The sequence below is a fragment of the Rhineura floridana genome, chromosome 9 (assembly GCF_030035675.1).
Source record: "Rhineura floridana isolate rRhiFlo1 chromosome 9, rRhiFlo1.hap2, whole genome shotgun sequence".
NCBI classification, from domain to species: domain Eukaryota; kingdom Metazoa; phylum Chordata; class Lepidosauria; order Squamata; family Rhineuridae; genus Rhineura; species Rhineura floridana.
In genome coordinates, this window is record NC_084488.1 from 61670203 (window position 1) to 61685863 (window position 15661).

Here is a 15661-nt window from a genome sequence, read left to right on the forward strand (position 1 = left end):
ACACCACCTCAGTTGTCTGTGGTGATGAAGATGCAAATGCTAAATGCTCAACTCCACTTGCCACTGGACAAACTGGAAACACGGAATTATTCCAATATTTTTCTTAAGTCTCAAGCATAAAGACAGCTCTGCATCTGGGATTTTCTGTTCTGACTTATCTGCAGGTGTGCAAACTGTTCCATCCTTTCCTTATCAAAGCTTAGGTTACATGCCAATTTAATAAAATCTTAGCCTTTGCCATCTCTCTGCTCTGCCTTTTGCTACTGCATGCAGGAGGGGCAGTACTGCCCCTACGCACCGGGAAGCAGGGCAGTTGCCCTGGGCCCTGCACTTTGGGGGGGGGCATGCATGCGTGCGTGTGAGCGAGCAGGCGGGCGCGGGAATCCTATGAGGTAGTGCGAAAGAGGCGGCCAAGGAGGTGGCGTCGCGGTCCTTGGGCGTCAAATCGTGAGCGGTGCTTTCTGATCCTTGTCTCTATGAGCTGCACAGCCTGAACTTCCCGTATTCAATTGGAAGTCGCTCTTGGCCATGGTTCTCTGTGGACGCTGAAACTGACATCTGCCACTCTGGCCTTTTTCGCAGCTCTATGCTGAAAGCCTGCTTTGCATTAGAAAATGAAGGAGCGGGAAAACTTCGCCTATCAAGAGCATGTATAGTTCTAAACTATACACTGCTCCCCTATATTTAGTGTTTTAAAATGAGCCCTTCCTTCTCATAAAAAACCTATAATAATAATAATAATAAATTTAATTTCTTCGTCGCTTATCTGGCCAATGGCCACTCTAAGCGACTTACAAAATGTTAAAATACAGTTAATAGAATACAGTAATAAAATATAAAACAATACATCTGCAGCAACAGTATTAAAACTGGGCAGGAGGCATTACAATTATAACAATTAACCCTCCCCGGATACCCTGAAGGCCTGCTGAAAGAGCCAGGTCTTTAAGGCTTTCCTAAACACATTTAGGGAAGAGGCATGCCGGAGATCTTGTGGGAGGGAGTTCCAAAGAGTGGGGGCCGCCACTGAAAATGCCCTCTCTCTTGTACCCGCCAGTCTGGCTGTTTTTGTTGGCGGGATTGAGAGAAGGCCCTGTGTGGCCGATCTTGTCGGGCGGCACAGTTGGTGGCGTTGAAGGCGCTCTGTAAGATAAACTGGACTAGTACTGTTCGCATTGAGAAAGAAAATAGTGCCAAGACAACAGAGGCATGAATTTGATTATAAATAATTGTGCTGCTAGTTCATTTGAGTGCAGACAACTAAAACGTAAGTACCACTGCATCTCCTTTTTTCTTAATTCATTTTTTGGTTTATGTTGTGATAATTTCATTTTAATTTCGTAGATCTATCTATAATTTATTATTATTATTTTAGATAATTATAATGAATGCAAGTCGAGATCGAGATAAAAACAGAAAATACGAAAGTGGTGCTCATGGGGCGGCCCCCCAACTATGCTTTTGCCCCGGGCCCCGCACATGCTAAGGGAAGGCCTGAGAAGGGGTGGGGGTGGAAGAACACAACACAAAAAGGGTGGAGTAAAGCAAAGACAGCTTGGCATTTTTTCCCTGGTTACAGTAAAGCTGGGAGAGGGAACCTGTGGTCCTCCAGATGTTGTTCAACTCCCAATTCCCATCAGCCTCAGCCAGCATAGCCAGCTTTCTTAATTTTCTTATCTGCCCATCACCCAAACGTCCCAGGAAGATTACAAACAATTAAAATAAATAATACAGTATTTAAATTATAATAATCGGAATCGGAGTCCAACAACTTCTGGAGAGTGACATTAAGGGTATAAACCTCACTGAAATGGCAACTGATGTATAAGACTTATATCCCACCCTCTCTCCTAGAATTACATGCACCGTGAGTACTGACAAGGCAGGACTGCGTGACAGCAGGGAATTATTTCAAGCCAGACTACCACCTGAATCTCTCTGATACAACTCCTATTTTGTCCAGGGTAGCTTGTAATTGCTGTATATGGCCATGGGAGCAGAGATTTGGAAAACACAAGAACCCTGCCAGGGACTATCCTGCTTCACCTCTGCCTGTCCCTTAGGAAAGGTAACAGTGATTGTCTTTGGCCTGCTTCCTTACAGAGATATAAGTGCAGGGGGAGTACAGAAGCTATTCTATCTATGTTCAATAAGTAGGCAATACAACTTAACGTACATTTTTAATACATGGAATCAAGGAAATGTTAGACTGCTCTTATTTAGATTTGTTTTGCATTACACAACGACTTACGATGCAACCTGCCACAAGAGTACCTTTAGCCTACTCACACCAATATTTCTAGCTACATAATAGGGGGAGGAGGAATTCGTTTTTATATTTTGCCTCAGAACTGTCTGTACCTACTTTAGCTCCTGTTATTCATGGGGTACTGTTCAATGCACTCCCCCTACCCTAACTTCTGGACAAATTATATCCAAGACTATTCATTTATATCTGCACCTGAGCTAGTAAAAGGAAGTTCTATATATATGTGAAATATATTTCACACATATTGTATGTGAAAGAACTGTTGCTTAACAGCTGGTGGCTGAATGGCTGAAACGTATCAGATGTGCAAAAATATCAGCTTTACTGAAGGGAGGGGGGATTGAGTATTTCTTCATTTTAACTGGAAGCACTGCATTACATAAAAAACCTTTTTGCTTAGCACTAAGTAGCCAAGAGCTGTACCTACCCAAGTTGGACAGAAAGTATAGCTAGGTTCAAACTACTCAGTACTGTTTTCACTACTACATCCTTTGCCAGCAAGGGACGATTTGAACAGAATACAATGGCCCACTCACGCAGTAAAGTGAGGACAAAATGCAGCTAAAAAAGTAGATAAAGCATTCAAAGTTCTTCACGGTACAACACTGTAGCTTTATACAATTCAGAAATTTTGGAACATTTTAATTTAAAGAAGGAATGGGAAACCTGTATCCCTCCAAACATTGCTGTACTCTGATTCCTATCACCATATCAGCATGGCCAATGGTCAGGGATGATGGGAATTATGGTCCAAGAATGTCTGGGGGTTCCCTATCCCTACTTTAATTAATGCAGTCCTTATTGTCAACCATGCAGGTAGCCAAATTCAAGAAGTACCCACCATACCAGAAGGAATATGCAAGTCAAAGGTTTTATATTGGTCTTGACACAGCTAGCTCTCTGCGTGAGTTGAAAGTATGTTCTAGTACAGTAGAGATTAGGGTTGCCAGGTTCGATCCCTGAGACTGATCCTGTATCTTTAGGAGAAAAGAAAGTCAGCCAAGTGCAGGTGTTCTTGCAACCCTGTAATGGGAAAAACCACCAGGTGGCATTCTCCCTCCCTGCTGCACAACTTTTAAAGATACAAAAGACCTCTTGGAGGCTGGGCCTGGCAACCAAGAGGTCTTTTGTATCTTTAAAAGTTATGCAGGGGGAAGGGAAAATTCCACCTGGTGGTTTTTCCCATTACAGGGTTGCAAGAACACCTGCACTTGGCTGACTTTCTTTTCTCCTAAAGATACAGGATCAGTCTCAGGGATTGAACCTGGCAACCCTAGCACAGATACTCTCTGACATGATGGGGGCTTCTGGTACAATCATTCTGTTCACAGCAAATATCTTTGGGCCAGCCCTACCCACATTTGGCATCTGCATGTTTTCAATTCAGGCTCAATATATGCTCACCATGAAACCATTCATAACACTGTCTACAACAACAATCCAGTATTACTTACCGTTTCAAAGAATATTTCCATCATCCGTGTTCTCTTCTCTTCAACACTCAACCCCCTTTTCTTTGACTAAACAGGAAAAAACACATTATCATTTATTTATATACTGCTTTTTGGCCCAAGGGCTCCCCAAACAGCGAACAACATATTAATACAAAAGAAAGATACAACAAGTATAATAAATCAATCAAAACAATACAAAATAGCAAAATCACACATTACCTCCCAATCACACTAGGTATGTGTTTGTGAACTGCATTCATAATCTTGTCACAGAGCAACTCCACTTCTCACTTGGAAACCAAGTTAACTCTCCCCCACTTAGAAGCCCATCCAGAACCAGTCATCCATGGGGAGTACCCTCACTCTTGTCACACCTCAAAGGAGCAACGCCCTTTGGTATCACCCCTCCCCCAGAACTACTCTACCAGGAGGAGCCCATCAGTCGCAATCTCAAAGTAAATCCACTTCCCCCCCAGGAAACCAGCTATAGCTGTGGCAAAGTTCTTGCTCTTCACAGGGGCTAGCTGGCCAAATCTTCTGGTTCCTCCAACAGGCTGCTGTTCTGCAGGTGAAGTAGAAAAGAGCTGGGAATGTTAAGGTTAGTATCCACTTCCCAGTCAACAATAGTCCTGCCACTTCAGGACTGCCTTAGTAATAGTCCTGCCTTCTCATGCACCATTAGTAAAGCTATTTCTGAAGCTGACACCTTGAGCGGCCTACCTCACAGGGTTGCTAAAAGGATAAACAAGAATACAGAATGCAAACAGTGCTCGGCATTAAATGCTGCAGTGTGGAGAACTTCTTTACAGGGTAGAGTGCTTCTTTTCAGGTTTATCGCCATTTTGTTCCACCTCCAACTCCTCCTCCCTGTCAACAGCCAATTGGCATTTCACACCGACAGAGCATGGTCAGTACTCACTGAACCATTTTGAGGGTTTTGCACACTCTTCTGATTTTTTTCTCTTCATTTTTTTTCTGGGGGGAGGGGGGAGAGGAGGACAATGGACACACGTATGCCCATTACCAACAATAAATTCTTTAATTTCTCCATTGATGTCTATGGGCTGGTCTCTCTACCATCCCTGAAAGAGTTTCTCAGTGCGAACCCAGAAATGACCTATCTGGAGAATGCAATGGTTCTTTCTACCTATAAATGATACCCAATTGTGGCTGCCCCTCAGCAGAACAGAGCTGCACTTTTTCTTCTCCTACAGCCCATCCCTCACATGCACTCCCAAGATCTGCTCTGGAGTGTTGGAGTTCTAGGGAGGGTAAAGCGGGCAGAGAGGAAAGGGAAGTCCCACTGCATTAGAGAAAGACCACTTGTGGAACATGGGATATTGCCTATATCTAATCTGTCATCCTGTTCCAGCCATATCTTATGCCCCCCCATTTGCCAGCCCCCCATTCTGTCAACATACTATACCACTGAGTTAATATGGGGCTGTTTGTTTGGGGTTGGTGGGTTGGTAGGCTGGCTATAAGCCTATAAACCAGAGGGACACTGCATCCCAACATGGCCTATATGATTTTTAAAATGGCTTCAGTTTGGTTCATTTTGCAGAGGCTGCTTGAGCGCTGATGGAAAAGTAGCTGAAAGAGTTAAGGTTGTCATTTCAACCAAGAGGATGTTGCCAGTCATATGCATAGGACATGACCTTTGGTAATCCAATCAATGCAGTCCCAAAAGTTTGGTCCTCAAGAGAGGAGCCCATTGCTCAAATCTTATCATGCTAGCTAAAAGGTGAATGCCTCCACCTGTCTTCACAAAAGAAAAGCCCATTACCCTGACCATATGAGTTATAACAGGTATGGAAATTAAGAGAAAACACCTGCCTGATCCAATCAATTCTGCATTCTCCTTTGAGGCTTTTGTCCAGAAAGGTATAAAAACTGGATTCCTAGAGCCATGTTCTGGGTTCTGGTTGCCCAGTTCCAGTATGAAGTCACCTGCTGAATCATTGTTCTGGCCCTTGGTCACCTACCCTGCTGAATATCACTCTACCTGAAATCACCTGCTAAACCACTTAGCCAGCCAGAACCCAGGGGTCTGACTCTCCCTTGGTTTTCCTTCACTATCTCTGGACCCCTACCTGCTGAAACAGGTCCTTGCTTGCTCAAACTATCTCAAAAGCTCTTCAGGACTCCACTGCTTTCCCCATGACCTTTGCTAGCCAAAGCAGAGATCCAAGAAGCCATTTCAGGGCCTGTCCGCTGCATTTGCTGTTTCCCTGGCTGATCCAGGAGTTTCAGTGTGTTCCAGTTCTACTTCCAGACTGCCCACCAGGGCTAGGAAAAGTATACTGTGCTCTCTATCCTGTCTTCTGGAGGTCCTTTTCCTACAAATTGTAGCCTCCACATCTGCTCACTCTGCTTATGTGTGTGTGTGTGTGACTGTGTGTCTGTTTTAGAAACCATGCTCTGGTCCTCCCTGCCCAGCTGCGCATGACTGAGGCCTAGTCTGCAAAGTGGCCCAGAGAGGGCAGGCTAGTGTGCCTTCCTCAGTTGTGCTGAACTCAACTCTCCCCCATTTCTTATGCCTTGTGTCCCTGCTCCTTCATGTATGCATGTATTAATTTGGTTATGATTAGGTTTATTTAGCTAATTCCCTCACACATATTGTTACTGAGCCATCCCCACTGATGCTAATAGATATGTATTGGTACTGAGCTATTCCCCACTAATGTATATGTTTTGATTCTAGGTATGCTCAATAAATATCTCAATGTTTTAAACCTGTGTGAGTTACTGGGCAAATCTGCCAAGACGCACTATTGCCAATGTCTAAAGATCCTAATTCACAAGACTCTCAGAATGTGTGAATGTGAAACCCATGTCTACAGGAATCTTGCTAACAGGGTCCCTTCTCTTAGATTTTTTCTTCTCTTCACAGATTGTTACTTGTGCACATCTTGGGTTACCCCAAGTACACCAGTGGCTCATTGGTTATGTGGTTTTGACAACATAAGCTCAGGAAGACCCTCATTGGTACTAGATTATTTTGATTTGGGCCCTCAGAAGTAGTACATGAACTATTAAGACCTAAATACCAGAATATACAGAACGAGCCTGTGCTCTCCATGTTCAACGCTTCAAAAGAAAAGCATGCCGTGACAACCCACTTTAATACAAAGTGGACACAATCCAGAGAAGACAAGCCGGTGTGTACATTTGGAGCTATCTCCTGGGATTTATTTGCAGCAGCTGCTGGCATGTTTAATTTTCAAAAAGAAGCTTCAGTTAGATGCTGGTAGCTGTTACAGGGAAAACTTGGGGGGGCGGGTCCTTCAGTGTATGACCAGATCTCTTACAGATCAGGATTATGGCCACTGGTTTTCACACACTACCAAACCTGACCCAACTTAGTTTTTCACAACCTTACTGCAAAGTATATAAACCTCTGCTTCCAAATACATTCTAATACAGTATAAATATTGTTAGCTTGTCTTGCAGTGGGATCCTATACATGTCTGCCCAGAATTCCATGGGATATACGCCCAGATAAGCATTATCAAGCAGGGCTCATCATGACCCACATTCAGAAACTTGGTAGGCAGCACACTTAGGATGAGTAACAACATTTGAAACAATGAGTGACCCTACTTGCATGTAGGCTGTTTCTTTCTAAACTGCCACAGGAAGAATGGTTTGCTCACTCCAAGTCTCATTTCTTCTCTTTGCTTGCCCCTCTCAGGTCAAGAGACAGCATGCAGTGAGATTTTGGTTAACAGCAGTAAGACTGCCTTTCTACTGCAATTCATCTCCCAAATTCTTCACTGAAATATTCCAATTACTTGTTACTTTTGCATTTGCAGTTCTACACATCTCCTTAGAAGTAAATCCCATTTCCTTATATTCCAAATTAAGCATGTACAGGATAGCGGCCTTGCATTGCAATAAGCATATTTATTCAGAAGCAGATCCCAATGAGGTTTGCTCTCTAAATCTGTTACGGCTTGCAGCCCTAGGCATTTTTTAGATCAGGCTTTTGGTTCCTTTTTTCCTCCTTAACAATTCCCCCCTTCTTTCCTTACTAGGCATTGCTCTTTTCCAGTATTGGGATGCATGTTTTTAAGAAAGCAGCAAACAGCAGTAACAGTTATCCTCTCAGCAAGTAGGCTGTTTCTCCAGCAGCAGCAGCAACATCACCTCCACAGTATATGAATATGTGATACAGGAGCCTTGTAAATCACAAGATACTAGCCTGCAAACAAACCCTAGCCTGCAAAGAGGCATGTATAGTCTATGTTTCCATGCAGAGTAAGGGGAAATCTCTTCCCCATTACTAGCATGGAAACACAAAATAATATTCTAGGCTAATGAAAAAAAATCCTTTCTATTAAGTAGGCTGGGGGAGAACCACAAGCTGCAGGGCAGGTTTCCTTTAATCCGCAGAAAGAAACCAAGCAGACTAGAAGAGGAGAAAATGAGAGATCTATCGTTTTCCCTGTCAGCCCACTCACTCGCTTGCATGGAATTTCTAGTCGCCTCTGGCTACCAGGCAGGACACAATGTTACATGTTACACTTGGGAAGTATAACACAGAAACAAAAATGTACCTGGGAGGCACACTGCATAGCAAAATCTGAAGTTACAGCGTTAAAAAAATCCTGACTTAACTATGGAGACTCACTGCCGGATGGTTACAGGCTTGAGAAAGTGCCATTTTCTATCCTATCAATCTCTTGGGGAACCAAGTTATATAAACATGCCACAACATGGGTTTTCAACCCAAAGCCATGACCAGATGCAATATTAAGTTCCTACCATACAGTTATTTTATATTTGCCTGGCATGCCCTTTAACCACAAGTAAAACCACGACGTTATCAGAATGCATGAGAAGCAAAAGGTGTAAAGTGTTAAGAAGACAGCAGCATGGTGACTTTAGCTGGGCTGCTAACAGCAGAGCTGAAGACAGGTTGTAGTAACTGACCTGTTCAAACCAAATGGTGGTTTTCAACCTCTCATATTAGAGTGGTGCTAGTCTGCAGGGTATTTCCTGTAGGTTCATGGCATTATGATGTGCAGAAGCATCTGCATCTCTACCGATTATGTACATGAAACCCTCCTACTTTGCATGCATATCCATTCCTGGATTAGAGTGTCTGTGTGGATGGGAGAGCACATGCTTGCACAGAAGATCTCAGGTTCAATCCCCGGCATCTCCAGTTTGGTCTGGGAATTACTCCTGCCTGAAACCCTGCCAGTCAGTGTAGACAACAGTGAGACAGATTCACTATTTATGCATTTCTATTTATTTCAAGTATTTATGAGACTTAATATTCAGAATTTCTAAATGGCGCATATAAAATATTTTAAAAATGCAAAGAATAAGAACAATTAAAATTTATCATATAGGATGCTGACAGTATTAGTCTGCTTCCTATATATTCCTGTATGTGTTCCTATGAATAACTGGTATTTTTCAGCAACCCTTACTTGTTGAGTATGTGTGCTATAATCAAACAAAAGTTATGGGGAAATGAACAACTAGGCACTCAAACCTGTACTATATTATACCCCAAAACCAGGATCTTGTTATCTTTCACTAGTATGTTCTGAAGGCACATGAGGCCACCACTATGCTGAAGCTAAGCAGGTCTTGGGTCTAGCCAGTCCCTGGATAAAAGACTACCTGGGAACCACATTTATACTACCTTGGTGGGATATAAATGTAGAAAATAAATAAATAGTATACCAGCAGATGTCTTATTTAAATATTTAGCCCACTCCCATCTCAAAAGCTTAACATGGATTAGTCAGTCTCTTTAGCTGACACTGAAGAACTAATTGTCAAAGATGCTTAAGATGTGAAGACAAAAGAGCATTCTTTAGTTCACACCCTTTGGGTTATCATCTTTTTTCTGACTTGGCTCCCCTGCACTCAGCAGCTGCACAACGGGTAACATTCAGCCACCCTTCAGCCTTTCCTACCACTGCGCCTCCATGCTGCGTAATAGGTTCCACTGCTGAACTTCTGCCTTTCACACAGCTGTTAAACCTGTCATGCAAAACTTAAAGTTGGCAGCCCAAGTATGCTATCATGATCAAAAACCAGGAGCATCTTCACTGTGCAAGATTTATTTAAATTTATTACCACATTATGTGACTTTGATAGCTTTTCAAACAGAGGACCAGTCTTTCAGCAGCTAGTGGTTACAATAAAGACAGTATCTCCAAGATGATCAGATTCTAGCACTAATGACAGGGGGTGACCATTAGCATTATGATTGCTTTGTGAGCCTACCAGAAGCATATGGCTAACCAACGTATAGGCCTGAACTGATCCAGCTAAGAAATTCTTATTATTTTAACAGCAGGATGGGTGGGTTAGACAACACATATTCTAGATGATTAACACACAACCCAATCCAATGTATATTTATTCAGAAGTCAACCCTTACTGCATTCAATGGAGCTTACTTCTCCAGGTAAGGAGCCTTATGAATGCAGCTGCAGGGTACCAGAGTGTAAATCTTGGGTACTGAGGGGACGGGGGGACAGCAGCTAGAGTATTGGACAAACTGCAGAAGATACGACTTCACATCTCCACTGGGCTTCCCAGCAGCAACTGGCAAACGGGATGCTGGAAAGTGTTGAATTACGGCTGGGGAGACACAAGTTCAAATGCCCAGCAATGAAGCTCACTGTGTGACCCTGGTCCTGTAGTAATGCCTCAGAGTTCTATGGTCAGGATGTGGAGGGGCAAACTACGTCAGGATTTGAGTCATTTGTATTTTTCCTATAAAGTTATACAAACTATGCAGCGGATGTAGCATGGATAGTCCAGTATACCTCCATTACTAATTCACTATTAAGAACAAAGAGCCCATCTAGTCCAGCATCTTGTTCTTACAGTATGCTTATGGGAAGCCCCAAAGCACGATCTGAGCCCTATAGCACTCTACCCATGTGTGTTTCCCAGCAACTGATATTGAGGGGCATACTGCCTCCGACATAGCATTATCCTCTGTGAATTTGTCTAATCCTCTTTTAAAGCCATATCAGTTGGTTGCCATCACCACTGCTTGGGGGAGTGAATTCCATAGTTTAACTATGTACTATTAATGTGTCAATGACATGTTGCAGAATACACCAGTCTGGAGGGAGGAGCATGTATTTAGTTAATGATGTGTCACTCACTGAATATCTTCCAAGCTAATTTCTTACATATGCACACTTCAGAGAGATTGTCAATTTCGCCCTCCTCATTCTGATCGTAAATCTGTGGTGAGGCATGATTGTACAGTCGCTGTTTTCCGGCCTAGCCTACCTTGTAGGGTTGTTGCAAGGATGAAATGGGAACGGTGGGCGGGGGAAAGAGGTCCTTCGTGGACTGCCTTGGAGGAAAAGCAGCATATAAATAAAAGAAAGGAATCAATCTGGCGGGTCTTCGGTGCAATCTACGACGGCGCCTCTTCTGGTTTGGTAAGAGTAAGGGCGGGTTACTTAAAGGCTCACCCTTCTTGCCACTGCCAAATAAGCGCCCCTCGACGATCTCGCGGTTCCTACAGCTTCGAGTGAGCCCACAAGGAACGGGGAGAATTATTACAGACACTAGCTCCATTATAACCCAACCTCGGTCACTTTCTCCCCGCCATAGCAACTGGTTGGTTGCGCGGGAGGAGCCCGGGAAGAGCGCAAGGTGGGGATCCAAACGGCGACTTACCATGTCGCTTCCTTCCCTCAGCCGCGGGTCCCCGCCCCGAACGGCGGGAATGCGAGTTTAAGAGAAAAAAGAAGCGCCAAGGAGCCGGCGCTCCGCCTCCTGGCAGACTAGCACCATCTGATGCCTCTAAACTGCATCGCGCCCCGCCGGACTCGGAAAGACTACGTCAGCGCCGCCTCGCGTCCCCTCTCAGTCTTCCTTGCTCCACCCTACAGAGATAGGAAAAGAGAAACATGAGAGCTCACGCAAGCAAAGACACTTCCGGTGAACGTTAAATGCCCACTCTGGTAATCTGTTTCCTATTCCTAAAATGGACGTCGCTCCAGCTAGCTCTTGTCATCTCAGTGGTTAAAGTGGGAAATCGAACTGTTTTAAGGACTGTCGTGTCTGACTTTCGTTGTATTTGTATTTATTTACTCTACAGTCCTAGGTACCCTCACATCAGAGTAAGTCCCATCGCACTCAATAGCGTTTTCTTCCGAATATACGTATTGGATTGAAATTTTTATCACGCCATTCAGTGTAAACATTTGGTGGAACATCTCATCCAGCTTACGATCACTGATAAATTTGCTTGCTTTGTGTGGAGGCTGCCTGGGGTTGTTTTGTTGTATGTCCTGATTTGTTGATAGATTTTTATAGCTGTTGTTTTAATAGTATGTTTTTGAGACTTCATCGTAAATCTGCTAGAGTTAGATGACTGTCTTAATAACACACACACAAGTGTGGTTACAACATCATATCTAAACTAAACTAAATTGGATGTCATATCTCTCTTGTTAATTTGTGTTTGATTTGATGTTTTCTTGGTTTCGTTGTACTTTTGCAGCCGGTTGATCGATGGAAAAAGAAAACTGAAACAAAGAACCACAGCAAGATGAAAGAGCAACACATACTTTCAGTAGAGATTAAAAGTTTTGGAAAAGAAAAGGCACCCAGTGTAGCTGCGCCTTCTGTACACTTTTCTATTTCTATGCTCCGTCCTCCTCACCCCCAGCTTCTTCCGGTTCCTCGTAACAAATCCTTCCAACCATGCAAAGGAGAAAGGTTCGAAGTCGCATGTCGGCCCCGACTTCCCGTTTTATTTGGGATCTCTCTCCCGCACCGTCTGCCTGAATTATGCCTGGTGCGTAACGCTCGTCTGCATTCCCCTGAGCGCGGGCTTTAAAGAAGGGGACGGCGGAGATGCCAATTTAAGGAGCTGCCGCTTTGCTGCAGTGCAAAGCGAGAGATTTTGCTTTGGGATCTTTTTGCTGTCTGATGGCCAACATGACTGTGTATCGATCTTATGTAACTGTATTTTCTTCTAATTTCTGATTGTGAACTGCTCTGGGTTCTAATTTCTGATTGTGAACTGCTCATATGAAAGACGGTATGCAATATCTTAAACAAATAAATTTTAGGCAGGCACAAGGACACTGTTAGCAGATTATTGTCTGTTACTGTTATTATGCTGCTGGTTACATCTTCAGTAATGGCCCACAATTCAACTTGAAACATGAATATAATCATCGCTATGAACTTACTTTACAGAGTTCTAAAGTGCTCTGTCTCACCCACCCATAGGTGAAGATAATAATACTGAACTACACTGCAAGGTTGTGGAAAGGCACTCTCAGACCCCCGTCCATCTGTAATATGCAGTTGTGCGCTATATTTCCATTTATTTGCATTTATAGTGCAATTCTTTTAATTTTTAAATTACTATTTTAAAACTCTCATTTAAACATCACACACAACATCTATTTGGAGAAGTATGAACTATTTCTACCTTTTTGGAAGGTGGCGAGGTGAAAGAGACCTGCTTTCATTTAATAGCTACGACTAAGTCCTACAATTGTCTATTATTTCCTAAATCCAGTTGTTATTCACTCTCCCTCTGGTAAGGGTACATGGCATTAGTAGTCACTAATAAAGACTCCTCCAGTTTGGTGGTGGTGGTGGGTTCCAGGTGTATTCTGAAACACATCATTGACACAATAATAGTGTATTAGTGGTGGATTTCTATGGGATCATCGACACATCATTCTGCTTTATTATGAGATGTTTCCCAGTGTGGAGGGTCATTCTTCTGCTACAGCACAACAAAAGCAAGATTTAAAAAACCCCAACAACACCTGAACATTTGTGGTACCAAAAAGCTACAGGATTTCAGCCAGAAGTTATAGGATGTGCACTGATTGGAAATGAAGCAGTGTGTCCACCCCAAAGCTTTGCACGCAGAAATACAAATCATCATGAATGCATAATAAAAGGGGACATTTTTTCTGCAGGCAAAGTAGCCATTGATCTAGCATGTTTTCATATCGTTGGTCACAAGTAATTTTATTCCATAATCTACAAACCTGCTTCCAAGCATATTGACATAAAGCATCCTTATAGCCTTTGCTCCTGCCCTAAAATGGTGATTGTGGAGACAGACTAAGATATTACATGCAGTGCTAGTAAAAGACAAATTGGTCAAACTGAATCAAATAATAATTGCATTTTTTTTATAAAAAAACCCTGAGAGAACTGAGCAGACAACATATAGGGAAAGACAACCTGGATCAAACAACAGTTCTCCACATTTCCACACCTTTGTGTAGATTTTTTTAAGTCCTCATAAATTCATCAGCATTTTAGTGATTTTGCTTAATACATATATGCATTTTTGCCCAATATATACATTTTATCAGAACATATTTTCTCTAATATAATGTACCTTTTGTGTTATTTTCACTAATATATGCATTGTTATGTACACTTTGCCTTTGTCTATGCATTTTTGCACACATTCCTTGGCTGCACAAATGAATTGTAAAATTCAAAGGAATGCAAAATTCATAGGATTGCCTGTTTGGTTTGCATGTTGTATTAGAAAGGCCAAATTGGGTAGATTTGCCTTTAAATGTGACCTGAATTGAATTTCTGCCCCATCCCTAGCTGAGAGAGAGACAAGCTTACTTAGGGCCATCTAGCAAATTCTTGGCAGAAAGCAAGATTCAAACTGAAAGCTTCTGGTGAAGTACAAGGAGTTTTTTAACCACTATATGAACTCACACAGAAGATGAAAGTTTGACAGGCACAGCTTCTCTCATGCAGAACTGAGAACAAATTGTATCTGCAGTACTCTGGTATGCCCTGAGTGTAACCCCACATGTAGGATTTTTGCCGGCAAAGATGATAAAACACAGCTACTTCTTGCAATTTGAGAACATTCTCAGTTGATATAAAGTATAGAAATGGTTGAGCAGGAGGATATTACAAGAGATACTGGTGACATTGTGGAGATGGACACATTGCGCAAACAGCAATAGCTTTCTCCAGGCCACTACACCTGCCCAAAGGATTTACAATATACTGAATATTTGTATTAAAATGAGACAGTCCGAATAATTTAGAGCACAGCATCCATTGCATTTGCTGCAGCCAGTACCAGAGCAAATCTTATTCAAAATGTTCTTTGCTGTAACGGATTGTGGATCTCCTTTGTTTTAATTAGATTTTACTTTTGCTCTCTAGGAGAGAAAACACGTTTATGCAGGTGACTTGCTGTTAAATAACTGCTACAAGTGCTTGTAAATTTGTTTTTAGCATTTACAAAACGTTTTGCTAATCTTCCTTTTGTAAAAGCCTATGGCTGCTAGCTATAAAACTGAACTGGCTAATATATACATGCGACTTTAAATATTGTCACAGCTGCTGTGGAACCAATCTGATTTCTTGCAATGTTAATAGTCCCAGGGCAGGTCACAACAATATAAAATACTTTATTAAAAACCATTTAAAACAATGTAGGAATTGTGTGTGTGTCTGAGAGAGAGAGAGAGATGGGGGGGAGTTTGATACAGAATTAGCAATAGTGCTGCCTACTGCAGAAGTCTATTTGCTTCTGCTGTGTGTTGCTTGTATATTGGTAAAAAAAAAGTAACCCTAAAAGTCTCCAGTACTAACTTGTTCTCTTGTAAAACTGGAGTCCAGAATTTTCACTACTTGGACAAACAGGAAGCATAAAAAAAACTATTGGCTACTTACTTTAATTCCCATGGTTACAAACCTCCAGTTGTTGCACTGGTAGCAGAATTTCTCAAATATCCTATTTCAAATGTCATGCTAAACATATGGACTTAAGTGGGATCCCACAGCTCCCTCAATGCCTTTTATGTATGTGTGGAGGTGACAGAATGAACAACCTTACATAATTTTTGGCCAATATTAACACTTTCCTCCTTCCCAAAGAAAGCTCAGAAAGATTTTAGATTTCAGCGAAAGCCCTCTTTAACTT

At 42.4% G+C, this 15661-nt stretch overlaps 1 protein-coding gene and 1 long non-coding RNA gene across 5 annotated transcripts in view; one reads left to right on the forward strand and one right to left on the reverse strand.

The window, feature by feature from the left end:
• The window catches only part of MND1 (meiotic nuclear divisions 1), a 38764-nt gene extending 27160 nt beyond the window's left edge, over positions 1-11604 (reverse strand). Inside the window, exons 1-2 of one of the 4 annotated variants that reach the window (XM_061584572.1) lie at positions 11395-11604; positions 3724-3789 (exon numbers count right to left, since the gene is read on the reverse strand). In XM_061584572.1, the coding sequence (XP_061440556.1) occupies positions 3724-3789; positions 11395-11397 (69 nt within the window). In that variant the 5' untranslated portion in view covers positions 11398-11604. Of the gene's footprint in view, positions 1-3110; positions 3220-3723; positions 3790-3942; positions 4358-4443; positions 4577-11394 lie in introns of those variants that run through there. The other 3 variants (XM_061584573.1, XM_061584574.1, XM_061584575.1) reach the window with 3 other exon arrangements.
• On the forward strand, positions 10941-15169 carry LOC133364260 (uncharacterized). Its single transcript, XR_009757898.1, has 2 exons — positions 10941-11840; positions 12224-15169. It is a non-coding gene; the product is annotated as an uncharacterized LOC133364260 (long non-coding RNA).
• The last annotated feature ends 492 nt before the right edge of the window (positions 15170-15661 follow it).